Source organism: Mustela nivalis (genome assembly GCF_964662115.1).
Source record: "Mustela nivalis genome assembly, chromosome: 13".
Taxonomy (NCBI): Eukaryota; Metazoa; Chordata; class Mammalia; order Carnivora; family Mustelidae; genus Mustela; species Mustela nivalis.
Window position 1 is genome coordinate 75,998,895 of NC_139032.1, and position 22,848 is coordinate 76,021,742.

Below are 22,848 nucleotides of genomic sequence, written 5' to 3' on the forward strand. Positions count from 1 at the left end.
AAACTGGGTGACACCAGTTGGAGCTGGTGGACAGTGACTGGTGACGGGTTGGCTGGAGATTAAGTGGGTTATCACAGTCCATTACCAAGCGGGTTTTCCTGCCTCTGCGGGAGGCCAGGCAGGCTTTCCAGAAGATTTATGTCCTGGAAGGTCATAAAGGAACCCAGAAGGCTGTAAAGACAAAGTCAGGAGTGGAGCTCTGGTTTAGCTTCCACCCAAACTCTGAGCCCTGTGGGAAAACCCAATAAAGGGGGATGACTTTCCCGGTCCATGGGCAAGATGGCAGCCCCAGTGACTCACACAGTCATCTGGGGCTTTCATCTGGGACTCTGTGCTTCTGCCTGTCTGTCTCTTTTAGCTTTTATCTAAAGAAGCTTCCTTTCATGTGAAAGAGAAAAAGTTATAGTCCAGGACCCAATGGGCAGATAAGGTCTGTTCCAGGAAGAGATTCCTTTTATCTCTGACCAAGCTCTCCTCTGTTCCCCTGATGGCCTCAAATTCTCGGAGGGATATTGCAAGTGTTCTAAGGGCTCAGGGTGAGAGATCAGGGCAGAACCAGCCTCCATATCACACTGTGCAGCTATGTGCAGCTCATTTAACCTCCTGAGGCCTCTAATTCCTTATCATCCACAAAATGAGAGTACCCTACCTTGCCCAGTTTACGGTGTAACTTTAAAGCCTTTCAAAGCACAGAGTGCCTCCAACTAAGTATTTCAGGAAGTCTGGCAATTCTCTACAATGCTATCAGTACCACCCTGCTCCAGAACTGCCACCCTATCTCCCCTGGATTATTAAAAGAGCAGCCTCAAGGACCTCTCCACCTCCCTCCTGTCTTGACTCCTCTCTATCAACCCAGAGTCTTAAGCTTCCAACTGAGGTCAGAGGGATCTTTCTCCCCCTGAAGATCTGCCAACATCACCCTATTCTGAAAAACACTTGAAAAGCTTCCCATTACTCTAGGGAGATAATCCAAACTCTTTAACCCTACTTACAGGGCATTCAAGATTGGCCCCTGTTGACCTCTCTCTTCTTATCTCTTACCACTCCTGCTATCACACACTTTGCTCCAACCACAGGGAAATTCTTTCAGTTCCTCTACACAATGTTTACCAAAGTGTGGAAGGAGTTCCCCAGGGGCAGGAGGAAGGATTTTAGGTGGTACTCCAGATGATCACAGACCGGGCATTAAATAACAATGAATCACACTGGGAAAGGCAGTCAAGATTCTCTTTTTCACGCTCTTCCCTTCCTCCAGATTACTTTAAAAAATAGTGTCCCTTTGAGACTGCATCTTCAGTACTTCTCTAACACTTGCTAATCTCCTTTTTATTTATTTTTAAAGATTTTATTTATTTATTTAACAGAGAAAGAGAGCGAGGGGGAAAGCACAAGCAGGGGGAGCAGCAGGCAGAGGGAGAGGGAGAAGCAGGCTCCCCGTGGAGCAGGGAGCCCTCTCAGAGCCTCAGGCCTGACTCCGATTGAAGAGCATTGTTTTCTGGTTTTGTTTGTTCTTCCCCTTCCATTGTATCAAATGTTTACATTTAATCGTCTATTAAAGGTAAATGGTGCTTATTTTCCCTTTATAAAATAATGCAGTGTTTTCAAATAGATTTTCAGTGAGAAGTGAATCTGAGAAACGCCAGAACGAAAAGTGTGTAGGGTATGGTGATCTGTCAAAAATCATAAAAGTGGGGCGCCTGGGTGGCTCAGTGGGTTAAGCCGCTGCCTTCGGCTCAGGTTATGATCTCAGGGTCCTAGGATAGAGTCCCGCATCGGGCTCTCTGCTCAGCAGGGAGCCTGCTTCCCTCTCTCTCTCTCTCTGCCTGCCTCTCCATCTACTTGTGATTTCTGTCAAATAAATAAATAAAATCTTAAAAAAAATCGTAAAAGTGGCAAGCAAATGATGAAAATTTGAGGAAAACCCTGCCCTAGTAGAACATTATCTCCTCTGTGCATTCCCCTGGTCACTCTGCCCCAAACCCTCCGGTTCTCCTGTCCTTCCTCTTGTCTGACCTCTGTTCACTCTATCCGCCTCAGTCTCAGCCCTTGGGAAGGCTTCACTGGGTTACCTAGACCAGGTGTCTATGCCCTGCCTCCCCAAAGGGCCCTATTCTGTTGTTGTTGATATTGTTATGACTATTCTTTGCAACTGCTTGTTTAATTACCTCTAACAGTGAACTTCCACCTTTTTGTTACTGCATGGTTAGTGACTAACTGGTAAGAGGGACTACTAAGTAAGTGATGAGAGATAGAAAGAAAGAAAGAAAGAATGAATGAATGTTGTTCCGTGCAAGGCATGAAACAGAGTCACCATCTCATATACTACTTTATGGAGCTTTAGAAGATAGTGATATGTCTTAGTTACATCTGAATTCATGGAGCCCTGCACAGTGGTTGGTACAGTCATTGCTGGTGATAAAAATCATGTCTTAATACACACTGAATTTAGGAATGTATTTAGTCAGGGTCCCTAATGGACTTAACTCTTAAAAACCTCAGATTTCTTTCTTTTCTTTCTTTCTTTCTTTTCTTTTCTTTTGGAGAGAGAGGGAGAGAGAATGGAAAGGGAGTGAGTCAGGGGGTGAGGCAGAGGGAGAGGGAGAAAGGGAATCTTAAGCAGACTACATACCCAGTGCACTGATGCAGGGATTGATATCATGACCCTAAGGTTATGACCTGAACTAAAATCAAGAGTCAGACCTTTAATAAACTGAGCCACTCAGGTGTCCTTAGAAAACCTCAGATTTCTTATGGAAGAATGGGAATAGCCCTAGATTGGGGGCCATGACCCTGCCACTATACACTTCCATGATTCTGGTTAGGACAAATCTCCAGGAGTCCAAAATTCCTGTGTCTAACACTGAAGATGGAAAGTGGGTGAGGGAAGTGATGGAGGGAAAGAGCGCTTATTCTCTCTCCTCTGACATTCCAGGAGGCCAAGAGCTAAAATTCCAAGATCCTGTCATTCTCCCTGCCCATTTCCCATCTCTAACCCTGACATGATTAAGTGTATGACACACTTATTAATTTGACAAAGCCCATTCCCAGTCTACGGAAAAACGTGTCCAGTAAAATCAGATATAAGCAAGAAGAATCCATGACTCCACTCACACTCACACACTCATTCATACCTGGGCCCCAGCTCATCCTCACTCCTCCAGACAAAGTCGCCGAACTTCTCGTAGTGAGAGTTGTAGTGGTGTTGGACTCGGAACAGCATTGAGGCTGAGACTTCCATCAGCGTGTTGTAGGCAGTCTGCTGCTCCTTTCCACTTGTGTACCCATTGTACAGATTGTAGATCTTGTCTGCTATTTCTGAGGGGGAGAAGTGCAGGCACAGATCACTGGACAGCAGGAAAAAGTGAGGATGGAAACATGCCTTGCAACAGGAAAGGCACATTCATGCTGGACGTCATGTGTGGTATCCAAGGGCAGACAGACCTAAATTGCATCCTGAACATCAATTGACTAGTTGGGTTCAGTTTTCCTAACCATCAGCTGAAAATAATGATGTCTATTCTGGAGACACACTTGGGAGGACGAAATTAAACAGTGACTGTAAAGCACTCAACACAGGGCCTGACACAAAGCGAGTGTTCATAATTTGCAGGCATCTTTATTAATCTATATTTGGTAACTATGATTTAACATAAAATCACAAAGAAGTACAGAGGCTTAAATCAACAGTCTTGGGCTCATCTCAAGAGCCTACTTCTGTCTCTCCTCCGGAATACTTCTAACACAGCTCTGTGTTCAGGTCTGCATTCAAAAATCTATCAAAGAAAACCATGGTAATTCATGGCAATTTCTAGTCCTTCAATTATTTCTAGTAATCGATACAACTTGAAGTCATCATGGGTTGCTCCCTTTAATGCAAGGCCCATCCTTTCATCTGGAAAGACTCTAATCCAGATTTATGTACACCCCCAAGTCATTGCTAACAGTGATTGCCTCCAGAAGAATCTGGGGGACTTGGGTTTAGGATGGGAGGAGCATTTGGTTTTTCTTTTTTTAAACCACATGCACATGGTTTTTATTTGTTTTGTTTTTTTTGTTGTTGTTTTTTTAAATATGATGATGATAATAAGGAGGAGGAGGAGGAGGAGAAGAAGGAGGAGGAGGAGGAGGAGAAATGACCAGGAAACCATCTCAAACTCTCTCACCTTTGAGACATGACAGTTCCACAATAAGAGGACTGTCTCCTCTTGTCTGATAGCAGGCAAAGTATGTATTTTGGGGCTTATTACTGAGCCATTCATAGAAATGTCAGTCTCCCTAGAGAGACTAGAATGTGAATTTCCGAAAGGTAAAGAGCGTGTCTCTTCTGCACTGCTCGTATACCAGTGCTCTTAGAAAATACTTGCTCAACTTGAAGTGAACCATTAGAACTCATGATCTATCACCACATTTTTGCCAGTCCTGATGTAGAAACTATAGCTACATGTTGGCTAAGAACTAAGTACAGATCTGATTTATTGGTTCTATTTTTTTTTTTTTTTTCAGTTACTTTGCCTGATGTTTACAACTTCATGGGCCAGGAGCATCAGGAACGTTTAATCTTGCACACTAACTCTGATAGTCACTGACTGTAGCTCTGTGCTGAGGATTCTGAGGCCACCCCGGGGCTAGATGGGGACGAATGGTATGATGAGCTAATGATATCTGCCCTGGGCTTAGTGGTGGAGTGGTCTCCTCCTGTCACTGATATGCCAGCTCTAGCATAGATTAAAGTGGAAAAAAAAAGTGATAGGTCTCTGAGAAGTCTAGGCTACGGGGCAGGATATAGTCATGGGGCTCTGACCCTCTACTATTCCTTTCCTCTATGTCCGAGCATAGACAGATGCTATGAAAGAGGAACAAGTCTTTCCACTGCCTAAGGTACTGCTGGCCCATCTCAATTTCGTTCATGGCTTTGATTAAGTTAGCTCTGGCTTCCTCCTGTCCCCTTAGTCCCTGCACTTTCTCCTCTCAGTGCGCATAGGTTTATGAGGCAGGAAAGGGGTCGTGGTTGGTGACTTCTGGGTACAGAACTTAAAGGAAATAGGGGAGTGACCTAGGAAGGGAGGAAACAGGGCACTTACCTTCTGCCTTGTTGTCATCCACCAGCGGACAGGCCGTCCTCAGGGTCACTGTGCTGAGCTCCGAGTGCCTCCCCCGTGTATCCACAGCATACAGAGTGAACCTGCCACACAGCAAGAAAACAGGGCACTGGGTTGTGACTTTAGCGAAGGTCCTGAAACTTGTAAGGTGGTATACAAAAGCATAGTACAGGAGCAGGTGTTAAAGGAAGTCAGAGATGCTTAGGCTGCGAGAGAGAAGATTTGGAAAAAAAAAAAAAAAAAAAACAATGGCAACAGTAAAGCATTTATTGGGCACCAACTGGCTGCTAGGCACTTTGCATTTATTCTCTTACTTTACCAGTACGCAAGCCTGGAAGGCAGGGATTTTGATCAGCTGCACTTCACCAATAAGGAAACTTAGACTCTGATTTTGTATCTTTCCACCAGTCTTGCAGTTACTTGGGGACAGAGCAGTCTGAGTCCTGGACTTCACAAGTGAACCCCAATGCTATCTGGCTTGGCTGAACATACTGATTTATATGTTCTTCCACTCATCCACTTGACAAACACTTCTTGAGCATTAAGTGTGTGCCAGCAGTTATTTTATTCATATTTTATATGAGCTGGGTACTACAAATGCATTCTCCAATGAGGACACTCATCCCAAAGCGGTCAACTCATTGACCTATTATTATATATTAAGTAAGTAGCAACGGGGGAATAGAACTTAGGTCTGCCTGAATCCAAAGATTATGTCTTTAACCACAATGTCAAATCTAATTTTACCTTTTGTCTTTCATTAGCTGGCTTGGAATGCTGGCAAGGGTAAGGAAATGTGGGTTTATACGTAAAATATATGTCTTAAGAGGCCTAAACATGGGGTATGTTGGCCCGATCTTCAGAAGGAAGCTCATCCATCCATCTGCTTTCTGGGGATTTTGGCTTCTGCCTTTGGTATAAGAGCAATAGGACTGTGATGGGAGTAGTCTCTCTCCTTCTCTTGTATCTCAGCACTGGGAGTGGAACTCAGTTCCAGTGCTTACTCCATCCAGTACTGTTATGGTCAAGAGAAGCAGGGGTGACAGAGGAAGGAGTCTGGTCTTAGAGGTGGAAAGGCTTGGGTTCATATTCTATTCTACTCCCTTGCTCTGTGACCTCAGTCACTTCACTTCTCTGTGCTTACTTCATTTCTCTGCATCAGGCATCTCTAAGTGCTATACAGGGAGAGTTATGATCGAAAAGCCTTGCAGAAGTGTTAGAAATAAGATCACAAAGAAACTCCAAAATGGGAGAAAAAGCAAGAGGCAGAGTAGGAAGGTAAGGACAGTACTGGGTATGCCTACCCCCACAACCCATCTAGAACACGGCAGAGGCAAGATCCAAACCCTAGCCTGCAGATCCCAGAGGACCTATACTTCACAGCTTGAGTGCAAAGATCTCCCAGCATTTACCAGTACTGGGTACAGACAGTAGGCACTTCGTAAATATTTGAGTCAATGAATGAACCTAAGTATCATATCTCATTTCTTAATCATTTCTCCCTCCACAAAATGGGGATACTTGCAGATGGAATGCATGACTGTCTCAAAGATTACAAAGACTGATACATGAGAAGTGGCTTAGAAGCTGCAGACTCTATAAAGACCATGTAAACAGCACTTATTTATACAAGAGTACACATTTTAAAAATGCTTTCTTGGAGAAGAGGAGATGCATTTCAACTGATGGAAACATGGCAGGATGTAGCGAATGGAATATGTGAGTTAGCCTCAAAACATGAGGAGCTGGAAAATTTTTTTAAACACTACCTTCCCATTGGCCACTTCTGTTTTCATGGTACTTCTGTAATACATTTCCTCCACCAAGAGGGTGTAGGGTCACCTCTCTGCTTAGCCAAGCAGCATGAATAACAGCATGCTGGGGAAGAAGCAGCCTTAGACTTTCAAGTTATAAAATCGAGGTAGAATCCTTGCTTTCCCCAACTGTTGGCTGAGTATTCTCTGGGACTCAGTCTCTGTAAATAAGATGAAATGATCCATCTCTTACAAGTTTGGGACCAAGACTCAATGATCCAACAACAGAACAGGCCTGACTCTATCTTTGCTCCCTCCAAGGTAGCTTCTATTTGTGTTATTAGAGGAACCAAACATGTCAGGGGAGACCTCGGGTTGGAGGAGGCCTCAGGCCACCCTGCTGGTGGGGGTGGAAGGGTGAACAAAGAGGAAGATGTCAACCTCACAGGCTTGGGTCAAAAGTCACAAGGCCAAGCGCTTTCTGCCCGTCTCAGCTGTAATTGTAGAACTGTTCTAGAGACACATCTGAAAGCTGTTAGAGGACCAGGCAGGGCTTGAAGGGGCTTTTTGTGAGGGGAAGAAAGTGGAGACCCCTAATGTGGAGAAGTAAGGGGTGAGGGGGGCCTGAGAAGCAGACACAGGGACATACCCATAGAGCACAGTGAGAAGTGGGGACACAGAGAGAGACTGAGAGAGAGAGCAGAGGCAGACCTCAGTGTTCCTCAGGGGATTCAATTTGTTATTCGGTGTTCATTTTATGGATGGGTGCCAGCTACCTCCTGCTTGGTTCTTCCATCTTCTCTTTGCCCACTGAAGCAAAGATGCACTGATAATTTGAACTAGAACCCCTGAGCCCACACCAAATTCCACAACCTTATTTACAGGTAGGGAAATAGAGGCCCAGAGAGGAAAGATTCTTCATAAGTTCAGAGTAGACACTGGCTCTTCGAGCTCCTCCCCCAGTGCTCCTTCTCTACACTGCCCTGCTTCCGGTACAATTGGCTGATTTTGGTCCCCCTGCACCTATCAGATATTTTTATTACAAAAGAGGTGGCTCCAGGGACATGGTGCGATGGAGTCTTTAGGAACCTGAAGCTCCAGGCTCAAACCTTTGCTATTTCTTCCTCTGACTTTATTTTAGGAGAAAGAAACCTGGCCAAGGTGTCTGAAACAAACAAACAAACAAACAAACAAACAGGAACACCAGTAAGTACACGGAACAAACCAGGGGTTGCCAGAGGGGTGGGGCAGAAGGGGATAAGCAAAATGGGTGATGGGAAGCAGCTGGTGGAGCCTTCCAGTTACAAACAGGTCAGGAGGGTGAAAGGTACAGGGACTATAGTCAATGGTTCGATGATAGACTTGCGTGGTGAGAAACAGTAGCTACACCAGTGTGAGCAGGGCACCAAGCAGAAAGTTGTCAAATCACTATGTCAGAAACCTAAAACTAATGTAATATAGTGTGTTAACTATACTTCAGTTAAGAGAAAAAACAACTGAGTTCATGTTTTCCAGGTTGTGGCCTGTGAGATTCTGGATGTCTAAAGCAATATGCTTTAGTGAATTGCAGTTTCAATGTGGAGGGAAGTGCCTTGGGATTGACTGCACAAATGCAAACTATTTTTTTTTAATTAATTTATTTTTTTCAGCCTAAGAGTAGTCATTGTTTTTGCACCACACCCAGTGCTCCATGCAATCCGTGCCCTCTCTAATACCCACCACCTGGTTCCCCCAACCTCCCACCCCCCACCCCTTCAAAACCCTCATCATCCTCAGGACTCAGCCCTTACTACAGGCTCCCAGTGCAGCTCCTTGACCGTCACTCGCCTGATAAGACTGTATCACCGAACCTCAAATTAGCACTGGCCACACCTCCAGCCTGGTTTACCAATCTTTGCTTCCTATTCTGTTTCATAGTAGAAAAATAGCCAACTGCTAATGGTTCCCCTAGCAGTAGAACATGGATTCTACTTCTTGGCCTTTGCACATGCTATACCCTCTGCCTGGCTGGTCTTTCCCCTTTTCCACTTGACCCTCCCTACCCACCTCATCTGTGGAGGACCAGTCAAACCTCCTCTCCTCCAGTAAACCTTTCTCCACCCATGGTGCTCTGTGACTGCATATGCCGCATGACTGGGTCAGTGCTCGTACACTTCTCTCTCGCCCCTGTGATATGTATATATCTTCAGAACCAGAATCTGGCTCTGCCTCTATCCACCCACCTACATCTGGTGCTCAGGCACCTAAATCATTCAATGCCCAGCAAATACTTTCCAAAATGAATGACAGACTGAACGAATGACTCAGTCAAGTAGAAGTAGTAGTCCCCTTGTCTGGGAATCCGCTTCCCCATCTGTGCAATGAACAAGAGGGGATTTGGTTGAAAGGTCATTATCAGAGATGGAATGACAGAAAGGCTAAAAGCATGAACCTAGAATTAGGCGATTTGGTTTTAAATTCTGGCTTCCCATTTATTGACTGTTTGAGGCCTTTTTATTCACCTGGAACATAGGAAGCATGGGATTAAACCCCAACGGTTAAGGTAGTTATCAGAATAAGGAGAGATGTGGGAAAGTGCTCGCTATGATGCTTGGCATGAGCTAATAGCCAATGAGAGATAGTCGTGGGTATTATCAATAGTATTGTTCTTATGACACTGCACAAGGCTCTAATCACCCCCCTCCCCCTGGACCCTCAAACATCCAGAAGAAGTTGTCCTAGTGGAAATCAGAGGAGAGTGGGTGGAGAGGAAGCTGTCGCTGGTCCCATCCAAGACCCCCAGACCCCCTCGCAGCAGGGGTGAGAGAATGAAACCGAGAAGTTAATTGGCGGTGAGAGCTTCTCACGGATCTGACAGGGGGTAAGAAGAGGGACAGAGCCCCAGAGGCCCACATCAGGACCAGGTCCCCGAGAGTACGGGAGAATGCGTTTGAAGTCTCCAGGCCAACGCCTGCTCTTCCCCAGCCGCCACATGATTTAGGCATTCTGGGGAGGCAAAAGTCTCCTCGCTGATTTGAAGGGAAACAGATGTTTCCAGGCCAGAGGCCCTGGTCTTGTAAAATGCTCCTTCCCCCCACACGGCTTTGGCAAACAACTTCCCCTTAATTTAAACCCCACCCCCACCCCCCTGCCTGACACCCAACCCACCATCAGTCCCCTCCCTGCCATTCCCAGCATGATGTGGCAGCCAGCGTGGTGGGGAAACATGGAGTTGCAGCTCTGGCTCTGCGTCTGAACAGCTGGGTGGCCAGGGACACCTAACTGCCCTCTCTGGGTCTCAGTCTCCTATCTCTGCAGTGAGGAAACTAAGCCAGTATCGCTTCTAAGGACAGGCTATATCTGACATGTTAGAGACTGAAGATTTTTTTTTTTTTTCCTCTGAAAGAGCTGGTATTGTTCATTCCAGAGCCTTCTCCATTGCAGTCTATGGCAAAGAGCATGGGACAGCATATCGAACTGCTCTTTGAATCTAGCTCAACTCTATCCGCTACTGGGCAAGTAGTGACTTAACCACAGGTCTTGGTTTCTTTATCTGTAAAACGGGACAATGGTTCCATCTCATTGGGTTGTAAGAATTAAATAAGAATTCATTCCCCTCACCCACAGAGTTTAGGTTTCTTATGAATGAAATAGGGTGTCATACCTCTTCCCTTGGATTTCCCAAAAGGCAAAGAATAATTTGGACCCAGAACCGATGTACAATAATGTTTCTAAGCAATTATTGGCAGGAAGACTAGCTAGACACTGGGCAGTCCAAAGCCTCAGGTTCTTAATTCGGCTCTGCTCTAGCAACAGAAAGAGCATTCTCGTTTTTGGGATCGAAATAAAGCAGAGTGTTTCATGGCTGGAGTGGATTTGGGAGCCCAACTCCTTAAGTTCAAATATTGGTTGTGTAACCTACTCTTTTTGACCCTGTGCGAGTTAGTTAACCTCTCTGTTCTTTAGTGTATCTTGTCTTTAAAATGTGGGTGATAGTAAAAAAATAAAGTGTGGGTGCTAATATTACCACCTGCAGAGGGACACTGCAGGACTGAAGGACTGCCTGGCACACTGTAAGTGCTAAGGAAATATTCACCACTATTTGATGTGTGTTTCACATTATCAATCTCTTCCACAATGGTTTTGAAAGGCGGCCCCCTTCCCCCGATTCTTTAGCATCGCTCTCATTGAGATTGTGGGGGTTCTATGTCCCTTGACCTTGAATGCTGATGGCTTCAGGAATGTTTTGACTAACAGAGCCCAGCAGAAGGATGCTGTGCAACTTTTGAGTCTGGATCATAAAACGTTATGCAACTTCTATCTGGCTCATTGAAATATACTCGCTCACAGTCCTAAGCCCCCCATGCAAGACATCCAGCTGCGCCAAGGCCGCTGCACAATGAGGAAGCCAGGCCACCTGGAGGGAGAGGCTACAGCAGACACTCCAGTCATCCAAACCCAGGCCCCAGCTGGGTAAGTAAAGGAACCTTCAGGTAATTTCAGCCCAAGCAGTCAGGTCACTCGTGCCGCAGCTGATGCTTCAGACTCCATGAAATAAAGAAAGCCAGGTCCACTGTGCCCTGCCTTGGTGCCTGACCCACAGAATCGTGAGCGTAATCAAACAGTTTGTTTTAAGCCACTCAGTTTTAGGGTCATTTATTACGTCATCAACAGTAACTCTAACAACTTCCAAACATCTCCAGCCAGGGTCAGCAAACCACGGCCCATGGCCAAATCCGGCCGGCCGCATGTTTCTGTCAATAATGTTTTAATGGAGCACAGCCACACTCCTTTTCTTAAAATGTATTTGCTGTGGATGCTTTCACACTACAGTGGCACAGCTGAGGAGCTCCAACAGAGACCCTATGACCCAGAGAGCCTAAAATATTTACTATCTGGACCTCTAGGGAGAAGGCTGTGGACCCCTGAGCTAAAGTTTTGCCAGCAGTTCACATAAAATCGTTTGTTTAAATTATTCCATTTGATCCTGGGGTTAGATACCCTTCCTGTCTTACAGATAGGCTCAGAGAGGTCAGGTGGCCTACCCCAGCTCACACAGCTCTCCTGATCCCAGGTTTCCTGCCATGGCAGCTTGCAAAGGATCTGGACTCTGGTTTGGGTTCTGCCACTGAGTAAGCAGTGTGACCCTGGGCAAGTTCCACTGTGCTCTGTGCTCAGTTTCCTAGCCTGTGAAAAGAGGGCACTGGTGCAAACTGGCTGACGTAATTCCGATGTCCAAAGTTTTCCCCAACCAGGTGGGGGCTGACAGGATCCATCAAAGTGAGACTTGAGAATGACTAGTAAGGGGCTGCTGTGGGTCCCTGATCTGTTCTACGTGCAGCCCACCTATTCCCCAGCACCAAAACCCAACCTTTTGATCTCCCAACTTGGGCGGACAGCTCGTGCTCTCTGCCAACATAAATATTTAATTTCAGTGCCCAACACAGAGAGACCATCATGGTATTAAGGACTCCAGTCCTGATTTTTACTTTCAAAATAACCTGGTCTGAGGCATGATTAGGAGGCTATGCCTGGGACAAAGGTGAGGTAGTCTGTGGCTATACTCCAAACACCAGCTCCCTCCACTTTCCCTCCCTTCAGCTAACAGGTAAAGAATCAGGGGAGTGGGGGGAAGCCAGGAGCGAGAGCTCTGGGGGGAGGCCACGTCTGGAACCAGTATTGGTGCTAAGCTCAGGCAGAGGCAAGAACAATCTAGAATAAGTTCCAGACACCCACTCCTCTGCCTGTCAAAGCCCCGCAGATTCACTGGTATATCAACATGACTATAAATTCATAGTGCCAGTACCACTGGGGACTCACCAATGAATGATTATAGTAATGACTTTTAAAATTAAATAAATATAAATGGACTTAGAATTAAAGTGTGTTGAGCATGTCTTCAGTATCCAACTGAGGAATGAATGAATGTCACAGCTGCTCCACCCACTGTGGACAAAGGACTAAGCTTTGGATAAGTATTCAAGGACTGTCTGGATCCCTTGTCAGCTTCAACCCACAGGGAATGCCAACTACCTATGAAAATCCTATTTTCTCTTACCAAGAAAAAAACACTTCCCATACTGGAAGCCTTAGAGGAGTGCATACCCAAGGATTACCCAAGGATTTGCACATATAAAACTAGGTAAATGGTCCATGTGAACTCACTCACCCATCAAGTATAACCTGACTTCTCTTGAAAGGGAAATTCAGGCTGGCCCTGGTCTTGGCTTCAGCAGTAGTTCTTGTCTCTCTTCCTTCTCTTCTTCTTGTCTGTCCCTCACCTTTCTCCTCCTGCTCTTTTTTTTCAGTGAGTGCCCTACATGGTCACACACAGTTAGACTGACCTTTGTTCTCAGTTGGAGGATGTTCACATCTTAACAGGTTGTTTTAGGGCAAAGCAGACACAAACTAATTTTCTGGTTTCAAATAAAGGAATGAATTAAGAATGGAATGCCTTAATTATTCCTTTTCAATTTATATTCCTGGAATCTTTAAAGCAAACTGTGCCCTTTTTCTTATATCTTCATTATACACTGGATAGCCGCTCTAATACCCAGATAAAATCAATAACTTTTAATTGACTTCAGTTATAGGAATTTTTTGCAGGAAAGTGTAACTTAGAAGTATGTTGCATTGAGAGCCAAAGGGCATGATTTGGAGGCTTGACCCTGTCTATAACCAGCTATGCAGGCTTGGTCAGATTATTTGACCTCTCTGTAGTTCAAATACCATTGATAAGCCCACATGGAGGCCAAGAGGATCAAATGTTCATTATGGATGTGAAAGTGCCTTAGAGATCACACACACGTTTCCTGGGCACTCACTCTGTTTCATACACTGTATTGGGGGCTTTCACACAGCTGTCTTCTGTTCTCTTTAAATCTGCCTAAGGGGTGTGTGTTATTAAATCCATTTTACAAGGAGGCAAATGAGCCATGGAAATTTGAATTGACTTTTTCTGAGGCCGCACAGATAGTTCAGCCGGACCCTAGCACAGGTCTCCTAACTCAAAGTTCAGTGCTATTATTTCCAAATAGATAGGACTGGTAGGTATTCATTGGTCCCAACTGGGTCTTGAGTCACAGTTTGGAGGAAGTTAGAGTTAGGAGGATGAACTCCGTGTTCCCAACTTTTGACAAGGAAGAGATCTTAGTACAACAACACCAACACCCATCATCCCCTTTCAACACTGACATTACTCCTCTTCCCTTGTCTGACCCTGGAGTCTTTTTCTTCTTCCTTGGTTCCTTTTGAAACTATGTTTTGCCAAAGTCAAGCTCAGAGGAGAGGAAGCCAAGCAGAGTTCCCCAACTTGGATTTACCCTTGGACAGTAAGTCAGAACACATTATAGGCAGGATGGTTCTTAACTACTTCAAGTTGAGCTCAGTCTCCACCTGATCTGTGAGCAGTGTTTTTCCCACAGGTGGGAGGACTGGGTGTGGACCAAAGGACCAAGCTCTGCACTTGGGAGTCTGAAGGACTGAGATTCTCTCATAGCTGTCTATTTCCTATTCCTACTTCCTTTGAGAACCTTGGTTTCCATACCTGTAAAATGGCGTTCACAGTATCTGCCTCCCAAAGATTGTTGTAAGAACTAAATACCAAGGAAAATACCTGGTACAGTGAATATTATCTTGTTCATCTTGCTTATTTATGATACCTAAATGGACTAAAGTGGAAACAAGCCTTCTGGAAATCAAACCCCTGGGCAAAGGCAATCTTTTTGGAGGGTATTATGGCAATCAGACCACTGGCTTTCATAAGGTCTGGTTAGAACTCCAGCTCAGTTGCTGGGTGTGTAGGTAAATTACACCATATCTCAAGCTTCATTTTCCTCATCAGATAGCTGCTTTCTCTCCCCCAGGCAAGGGAAACAAAAGCATAAATAAACAATTGGGATTACATCAAACTGAAAAGCTTTTGCACAATGAAAAAGATTATCAACAAAATGGAAAAAAAGCAGCTTACTAAATGGGACAAGATATCTGCAAATGACATATCCAATAAGAGGTTAATATCCAAAATATCAAGAACTCAACCAACTCAACACCAAGAAAACAATCGGATTAGAAAATGGGCAGAGGACCTGAATAGACATTTTTCCAAAGAAGACATACAGATGGCCAACAGACACATGAAAAGATGTTTAACATCACTCATCATCAAAGAAATGTAAATCAAAACCACAATGAAGTATCACCTCACATCCGTCGGAATGTCTAGTATCAAAAAGACATGGAATAACAAGTGTTGATGAGGATATGGAGAAAAGAACCCTTGTGTACTGTCAGTGGGAATGCCAACTGGTACAGACACTGTGGAAAATGCTAAGGAGCTTCCTCAAAAAATTAAAAATAAAACTACCATATAATCTAGTAATCACTTTTCTGAATATCTACCCAAGGAAAATGAAAACACTAATATGAAAGGATATATGTACCCCTATGCTTATTGCAGCATTATTTATAATAACCAAAACACAGAAGCAACCTAAGTGTCCCCTGATAATGAATGGATAAAGATGTGGAATATTACTCAGTCATAATGAAGAACAAAATCTTGCCATTTGTGACAACATGAGTGAAACTAGAGGATGTTATGCTAAGCAAAAGAAGTTTGACCAAGAAAGGCAGAAACAAAACCAACCAACCAACCAATAGAAACAGACTCGTTAAGTACAGAGAATGAACTGGTATTTGCCAGATGGAGGGGATAGGGGGATGGACAAAAAAAGATGAAGGGGATTAAGAGGAACAAAGTTGTAGTTATAAAATAAGTAAGTGATGAAGATGGAAAGTATAGTATGAGAAACATAGTCAATGATATTGTAATAGTGTTGTATGGTGACCGGTGGTGACTACACTTATCATGGTGAGCATTGAATAGTGTACAGAATCACTAACTCGCTAAGTTGTATACCTAACTAATACACTATACTTCAATAGTGAAATTGAAACATTTTTTGTGATAAGAAAAACAAATGATACTTTTTTTTTTCCTTCTTCTTCATGGAATTGATCGCTCTAGCTAATCAACTGCAGTTTATTTTTAAAATTTTTAGTTGAGTATAGTTACAACGGTATATTAGTTTCAGGTATACAATATAGTGACTCAACAATTTTATACATTACTCAGCGCTCCTCAAGATAAGTATACCCTTAATCCCTGTCCCCTGTTTTACCCATCTTCTACCCACCTTCCTTTACTCTGATAACCATCTGTTTGTCCTCTAGAGTTGAAAGTCTATTTTTTAATTTGTCTCTTTTTTCCCCCCTTTGTTCATTTGTTTTGTTTCTTAAATTCCACATGTGAGTGAAATCATATGGTATTTGTCCTTCTCTGACCTATTTTGCTTAGTATTGTACTCTCTAGATCCATCCATGTTTCAAATGGTAAGATTTCATTCTTCTTCTTCTTCTTTTTAACTGCTGAGTAATAGAGTCAATTGATTTTCAATAAGAGTGAAAGAATAGTCATCTTTAACAAGAGCCTCTTCAGCTAATGATGCTGGGATAACTGGATAGCCACATGCAAAGGAATGGAATTGGACCCCTATCTCACAACATATATTTATAAATATATATGAATATATTTATATATATTCCATATATATATATATTCCATATATATGTTTGTGTGTATATATATATATATACACATGGAACTTCAAAATGGATCAAAGGCCTAAACATAAAAGCAAAAACTAAAAAATTCTTAGAAAAAAATAAAGGAGAAAATCTTCATGACCTTAGAGACGATGATGATTTCTTAGATATACCCCCAAAAGTAAAACCAAAGAGAAAAAAATAAAAGACAAATTGGGTTTCATCAGAATTAAAACCTTTTGTGTTCTAAAGGACGATATCAAGAAAATGAAAAGACAACCCACAAAACAGGAGAAAATATCTGTAAATCATATATCTGATACAAGACTAATATTCAGAAGATATAAAGAAGCATTGCAACCCAACAATGAAAAGATAAATAGCCCAATTAATAAATGGATAAAACATCTGAATATGTTTTTCTCAGAGAAGACACAGAAATGACCAATAAACACATGAAAATGTGCTCACATCATTAACCTTAGGGAAATGCAAATCAAAACCATAATGAGACACTGTCTCTTACCCATGAAGATGGCTATAACAAAAAAGACAAAAAATAACAAGTGGCTGGCAAAGATGGGAGAAACTGGAACCCTTATACATTGTTGATGGGAGTATAAAATAGCACAGCCAGAGCAGAAAACATCTTTGCAATTCCTCTCAAAGTTAAACACGGAGTTAACATATGACCTACCAATTCTATTCCTAGGTATATACCCAAGAGAACTGAAAACATATGTCCATAAAAAAACAAAGTTTCATCGCTGCCTTATTCTTAACAGTCAAAAAGTGGAAAATAATTCAAATGTCCATCAACTGATGAATATACAGGATGTCCATACAACTGGATATTATTCAACCATAAAAAGAAATGGAGTCCTTATTCATACTACAGTATCACTGAACCTTGAGAAGATCAGGGGAAGTGAAAGAATTCAGACAGAAAGGCCCTATATTGTATGGTTCCATTTCTGTGAAATGTCTACAATAGGCAAATTCCGAGAGACAGAGATTTGTGGTGGCCAGAACCGGGAGGAGTGGGCAATGGGAGTGACCAATGGATCCGGAGTTTCTTTTCCAACTGATTAAAATGTTCTGGAATTACTTGTGATGATCACACAACTTTCTGAATATCCTAAAATTCACTAATTCACTGCATTGTATATTTTTAAAAGGGGTGAATTTCCTGATATATGAATTAGACCTCAAAAAAAAAAAAAAAAAGCTGTATAAACAAACAAAACCAATGGTATCAATCTAGAAGAAGCCTGCGTCCATAAAGGTGGCCAGGCCATGAATTTGGGGCCTGGGCCTCTCATACCTGTAGCTTTCTGCTCTCTGAGTTTGAGCAAGCACCCCCTGCCTCAAGTCCTGTCCCATAGTCACTCGTATATGCAGAAAGGGGACTCAGGGGACCTTCAATGAAAACTTAAGTGGAGAGTATGGCTCTGGTTCATAGGTAGAGGGTCTGTGGACTGTAGCAGAAATGCTCAAAACTCCAGTGTGATGCGGCACTTAGAGACGCGGACTTGGAAGTGGGGAAAGTCATGCTGTTGCTTACAGGCTATGTGACGACACTGAAGTCCTTTACCTCCTCCAGCCTCAGTTTGTGCTTGTCAATAAAATAAACACGGTTCCACCTGCCTCACAGCATTATCAGGAGGCGTCCTCCGGGTAGGCAAGATTCCCTTAGCTCAATTCCTCACAGATATTAACAATTCAATCCATAGTTAGAATTACTTTTTTAATGATCACCCCCTGCAATTCCTACGTCTCTGATAAACAAAAATAACTACTTTCAATCCAATGCAGTTTCACCTTGAACCTGGGGTTTATTCCCAACCACCGACCCTGGTTCCTCTCTCTGCTTGGAACGTTCTCTCCCCAGCTCCTTCGCTCACCTCCTTCAAATCTTTGTGCCAATGCCTCCCTCTCAATGAGGTCCTCTTTTAAATTTCAGCGTCATCCAAATGGCTACACCTAGAAGTGTATTGGAATCCCATTTACCCAGTTCCATTTTTGTTCTTCGAATATATACAGTCTTGTAATAGATTATATGATTTCCTTGTGTGTTATGTTTATCAATTTTGTCACTCCTGCTTGAATATAAAACTAACAAAAACAAGGACTTAGTCTGTTTTATTTACTGATATATCCCCAATGCCAAGTCACCAGGTAGGCCTTCAATAAAGGTTTATTGAATACGTGGATATGCACCTATGAATGCGTGCGTGCGTGTGTGTGTGTGTGTGTGTGTAGTTTAAGTAGAATGTGAGACATTGCATGTGCACTGCTCAGGGCAAGTGTGGGTCCTTTCTCCTACACTTAAGCACTGGAAAGCTAGGAGAAGGAAGAGGTAGAAAAAGAAGAGGAGAAGGGATTACAGTTTTCACAAACTCAGAGACTTAGGAAGGCTAGTCCCTCTGTGGCTATTTAAGCAGCTGTTTGCTTACTTTACCATAGTGTTAGAGACCTATGTGCACCCAGGTGCCTTGGCTGTAGCTATTATAAAAGGAGGTGCAGCCCAGCAACTCTATGCACCAATGGACATTATGTAAAACGAGATTAAAAAGAAATATAAAGTCATAGTCCGTGCCCATCAAGGGCTCCCAATTTATTCAACTCTGCACACACACACATATTTCATATATACATATCATTTTTGCCAATCATTGTCTATATGTTATCTAATTTACTCCTTATAATATCTTAAGTAGATTGAATTATCTACATTTATGTTTACAGATAAAGAAACAAGGTCTCAGGGATCAAATGAGAATGCCTGAATCACACTGGGAATACTTCCAGAACAGGGCCCAAACCCAGAGCTGACCTGACCCCAAGTCTGCATTCTTTGTATTACACAATATGACCACCATGAGTTAACAACACTTCAGTCTTCATCCAAAAGGCACTAATAATCCTACTTGAACAGATATAACATGCCCTCACCAACCAATGAAGAACAAGACAGTGTGGAAAGTTAGGCACTGGTAGAACTAGTCAGAGGCGGTGTAAGGGTTTGGCAAAGTCCTCCCCTATAGGGGAGCAATGAGAGCTATTCCCCGTCACCAGTTTGGGAAGGCCTAGCAACGGAGGGTGAAGTTCAGTGGTACGGACAGCATGGCTTAAAGATCGGTTCTTCAAGCCAGGCTGCCAAGAAACAGGTCAGAGATGACGAAAGCACACTAGACTTGGACGTGCAGTATCTCAGCAGCACTCCCAGCAGAGATGGCAGGCAGAAGAGCTGGCCACAGCTGCCCAGAGAGCCCCGAGGGAAGCCTTGCCTGTGTCAGTCCTGAGCTTTGCAGTGCACTTAGAACACTCTCAGGCTGTGAAATGCCCAGCGCCCGGACAGTCTTGTCAAGTGGCTTGGTCAACCTCCTGGTTTAACTAAGCCTGAGAGAGAGCAATCAACTTGTCCTAGGTCACACAGTAAGGTCAAAGCAAACCCAAGGTCTGAACCCAGACCGCCTGCCTCCAAGACAGGATGCAGTGTAGACACTTAGCAGAGTGAGCAGATTCACAGCGAAAACAGAGAACACGGCTGAGAGTGGGGTGCCTTCCCCAAAGGTGTCCTCCTGCCTCCATTCTACTTAGCATTGACCAGCCAGCAGGGTCCCCACACAGCCTTAACACTGGACCGTTTTTGCTCTGTTTTGATGTTATTTTGTCCTCTTCTCACTCCACTGATACTAGCTCTCTGGGCCACACTGCCCTATTCTCTGCTTGCCCATACAGACTAACTTACCGCTTCTTCCCAGCAGCCATGATGTCTGGTAAGTCAGTGTCAAAGACTATAGGCACTACAGGACTGATCCCTGTTTTCCCAAGAAAGGGATTCTGCAAATGGGCTTCAACCTCCCCCTTTGTGCACACTGCAATGCCAGGCTCAGGGTGGTGTGCTTCCTCTGGAAGGATGTGTGCCCCAGATAGAGCAGAGGCTACATCTGCGTTCAAACCTAGGGCCTTCTGCCTCCACCACTAGGACCACACACTCCCCAGCACGATGTCCCTCTTTGTTCTAGCCAGTGGGTCTGATCACTGCTATGCACTCTGGCAACCTCACAGAGCCTCTGTTTACTATCTCAGAATCCCAGCCACCGTCCGGCTCCCTTTGCCCTGTAAAGATAAGCCTCTTTGGTCGACTGGACACATCGGCCTTAGAAACCTTGAGCTACTAGAATAAGGGCAACAGGCTGGCTGGGCACCGTGGGGGCATCCGGGCCTGATAAGACCTCGCCACGGCTGGACAAGCGCTCAGAGACGTAAGGCTTTGCGTAAGCACGAGATTAGAAGGATACATTATTAAAATATTTATTTTCTTATAGGTATTGACATAAAAAGTGGGGTGGGGGGGGAAGGTTCCCAGGAGAGATAAGACCCAGTGAGATTTTCAGTGCCTTGGTTTTGAATATACAGTTGTTACAGAAATTAAGATGATTAATAAATAAGAAATAACAAAAACTGTGTTGGTTGGAAGCCGCTGTACTTTCAATTTGCTCACACAGGAAACTAGGGATGCCAGTGGAGAGTAAAAAACAAAAATTCGAGCAAACAGATAAACATAAACTCACTTTGCTCTGTAGACGAGGCTGATATAGACTCAGGAGAGTGGTTGTATCTTAAGAGGGTTGGGAGAGCAGAATCAGGCTGGTGACGGGAAAAGGGTAATCATTAAGTCCATTTTTAATTTTAATTTCTTTTGGGATAAAAGAAAGAGCCCTGAAGCAAGTGCAGCAGGGCCCCGGCCGGTCTTAATCCTGTATGGTGGGCACACAGTGGCTTATGGAAGCATCTCCATATTTTCTGCATTTTATTTTCATTTTCATGATTAAAGCAAACAAATGAATACATCCCTGACACCTATCAATTTACACATTGCAAAACTTATTACACAAATAACCTTGAAAGCAAGACAAAGCAGGGTTTATTGCCCACATTTTACATTCAGGGAATTTGATGTTTGCAGGGAGGGTGGAGAGGGGACGTTTTAATCAAGGACAGACACAGAGTGGCAGTGTGACGGAGCTGGCGCTTAACTCAACTCCTGGTGGAGGGCTCCTTGTGCTACATTCACCTTGACATGGAAGACACAACTACTCCCTCTTGCAAAAAAATCTCTACAAGGCTTGGGTTGGTCCAAGGACAAAGATGGCACCAAGACACTTCTGAGCTCCGGCTTCCCGGCCCGTCCACCCACCTTCAAATCACTCTGCTCTCCAACAATGAATCTTGATGTCACTGGTCCAGTAAATGTTTCCTAAAGCCAAGATAGAAGGCTGGGGCTCCCAGGCAGTTCTACCCAGCACCCTGCTTCATAATCACACCAGCCCATTCTCCCTGTGAACCTTGTCTATTTCCTCTTTGTGAGTTGGGGTGCTGCCCCCTGAGCAGGGTTTTCCATCTTCCCACCTCTCTGAGATAGAGCATAGACTACGAGGAAACACAGTGTAAGTGCAAGACTGTGATTAAGAATCCGGGTGTTGGCATTAGAAAGACCTATACGTGGACCCTGGTCTGTGCTTCACTTCTGTGAGCCTCTATTTCCTTGACCGTATCAAGAGGATAATATTTATTCTTCTCCTACTCACTTAAGCCCCCATGTTGCATCACCAAGATGGGATTGGGAGGGAGACAAACCATAAGTGACTCTTAATCTCACAAAACAAACTGAGGGTTGCTGGGGGAAGGGGGATTGGGAGAAGGGGGTGGGATTATGGACACTGGGGAGGGTATGTGCTTTGGTGAGTGCTGTGAAGTGTGTAAACCTGGTGATTCACAGACCTGTACCCCTGGGGATAAAAATATATGTTTATAAAAAATAAAAATTATAAATTTCTCAGTTGGTAAAAAAAAAAAAAGAGCATAATAAAACTCAAAGGACAACAGGATTTTTTTGTTGTTGTTTTCAGTTTTGTTTCCCGTACTTTTTCTGGAAGCAGGGTGTCTGTGTCCACTTAAGAGACCTCTTACTGTGATTTGGATAGGAGCTTCCATCTCATGTCCCTAATGTGGGGATATCACCCAAGCAAAACAACTAGAGTCCTTTCCTGGGGGTGGAGAGGGATGTAGGGAAGGGGTATGCCCTCTTTTTCTAAGATCCCAGGCATGAAGGACCATCCAACCCTATGCCAGGGTCCACCTCCATCCATGCATGAGGAAAACCCAACTCAAAATGCAGCCTACACACAGCAAGGTTGAGACAGAGACAGAATCTGTGTCATATCACCTACACTTAGATTCGGCTGGGTCCGCAGTCAGCACGCCTGTTGAATTTCCCAGTTACGTAAGTCAATACATTCCATTTTTCCCATAAGCACTTCTGAGTTTCTGCTATTTGCATTCGTAAGTCCAGCTTCTCATATAATCCTGAACTATCTCTGAGAACATTATTATGACGATGA

At 43.8% G+C, this 22,848-nt stretch overlaps 1 protein-coding gene across 3 annotated transcripts in view; it reads right to left on the reverse strand.

Annotated features, from left to right (window-relative positions):
• Positions 1-22,848, reverse strand: part of ASTN2 (astrotactin 2) — an 855,422-nt gene that overhangs the window by 11,424 nt on the left and 821,150 nt on the right. For all 3 annotated transcript variants that reach the window (XM_082697137.1, XM_082697136.1, XM_082697135.1), the window contains 2 exons: positions 5,082-5,182; positions 3,132-3,315 (listed from right to left, as the gene is read on the reverse strand). In XM_082697137.1, the coding sequence (XP_082553263.1) occupies positions 3,132-3,315; positions 5,082-5,182 (285 nt within the window). The remainder of the gene's footprint in view (positions 1-3,131; positions 3,316-5,081; positions 5,183-22,848) is intronic.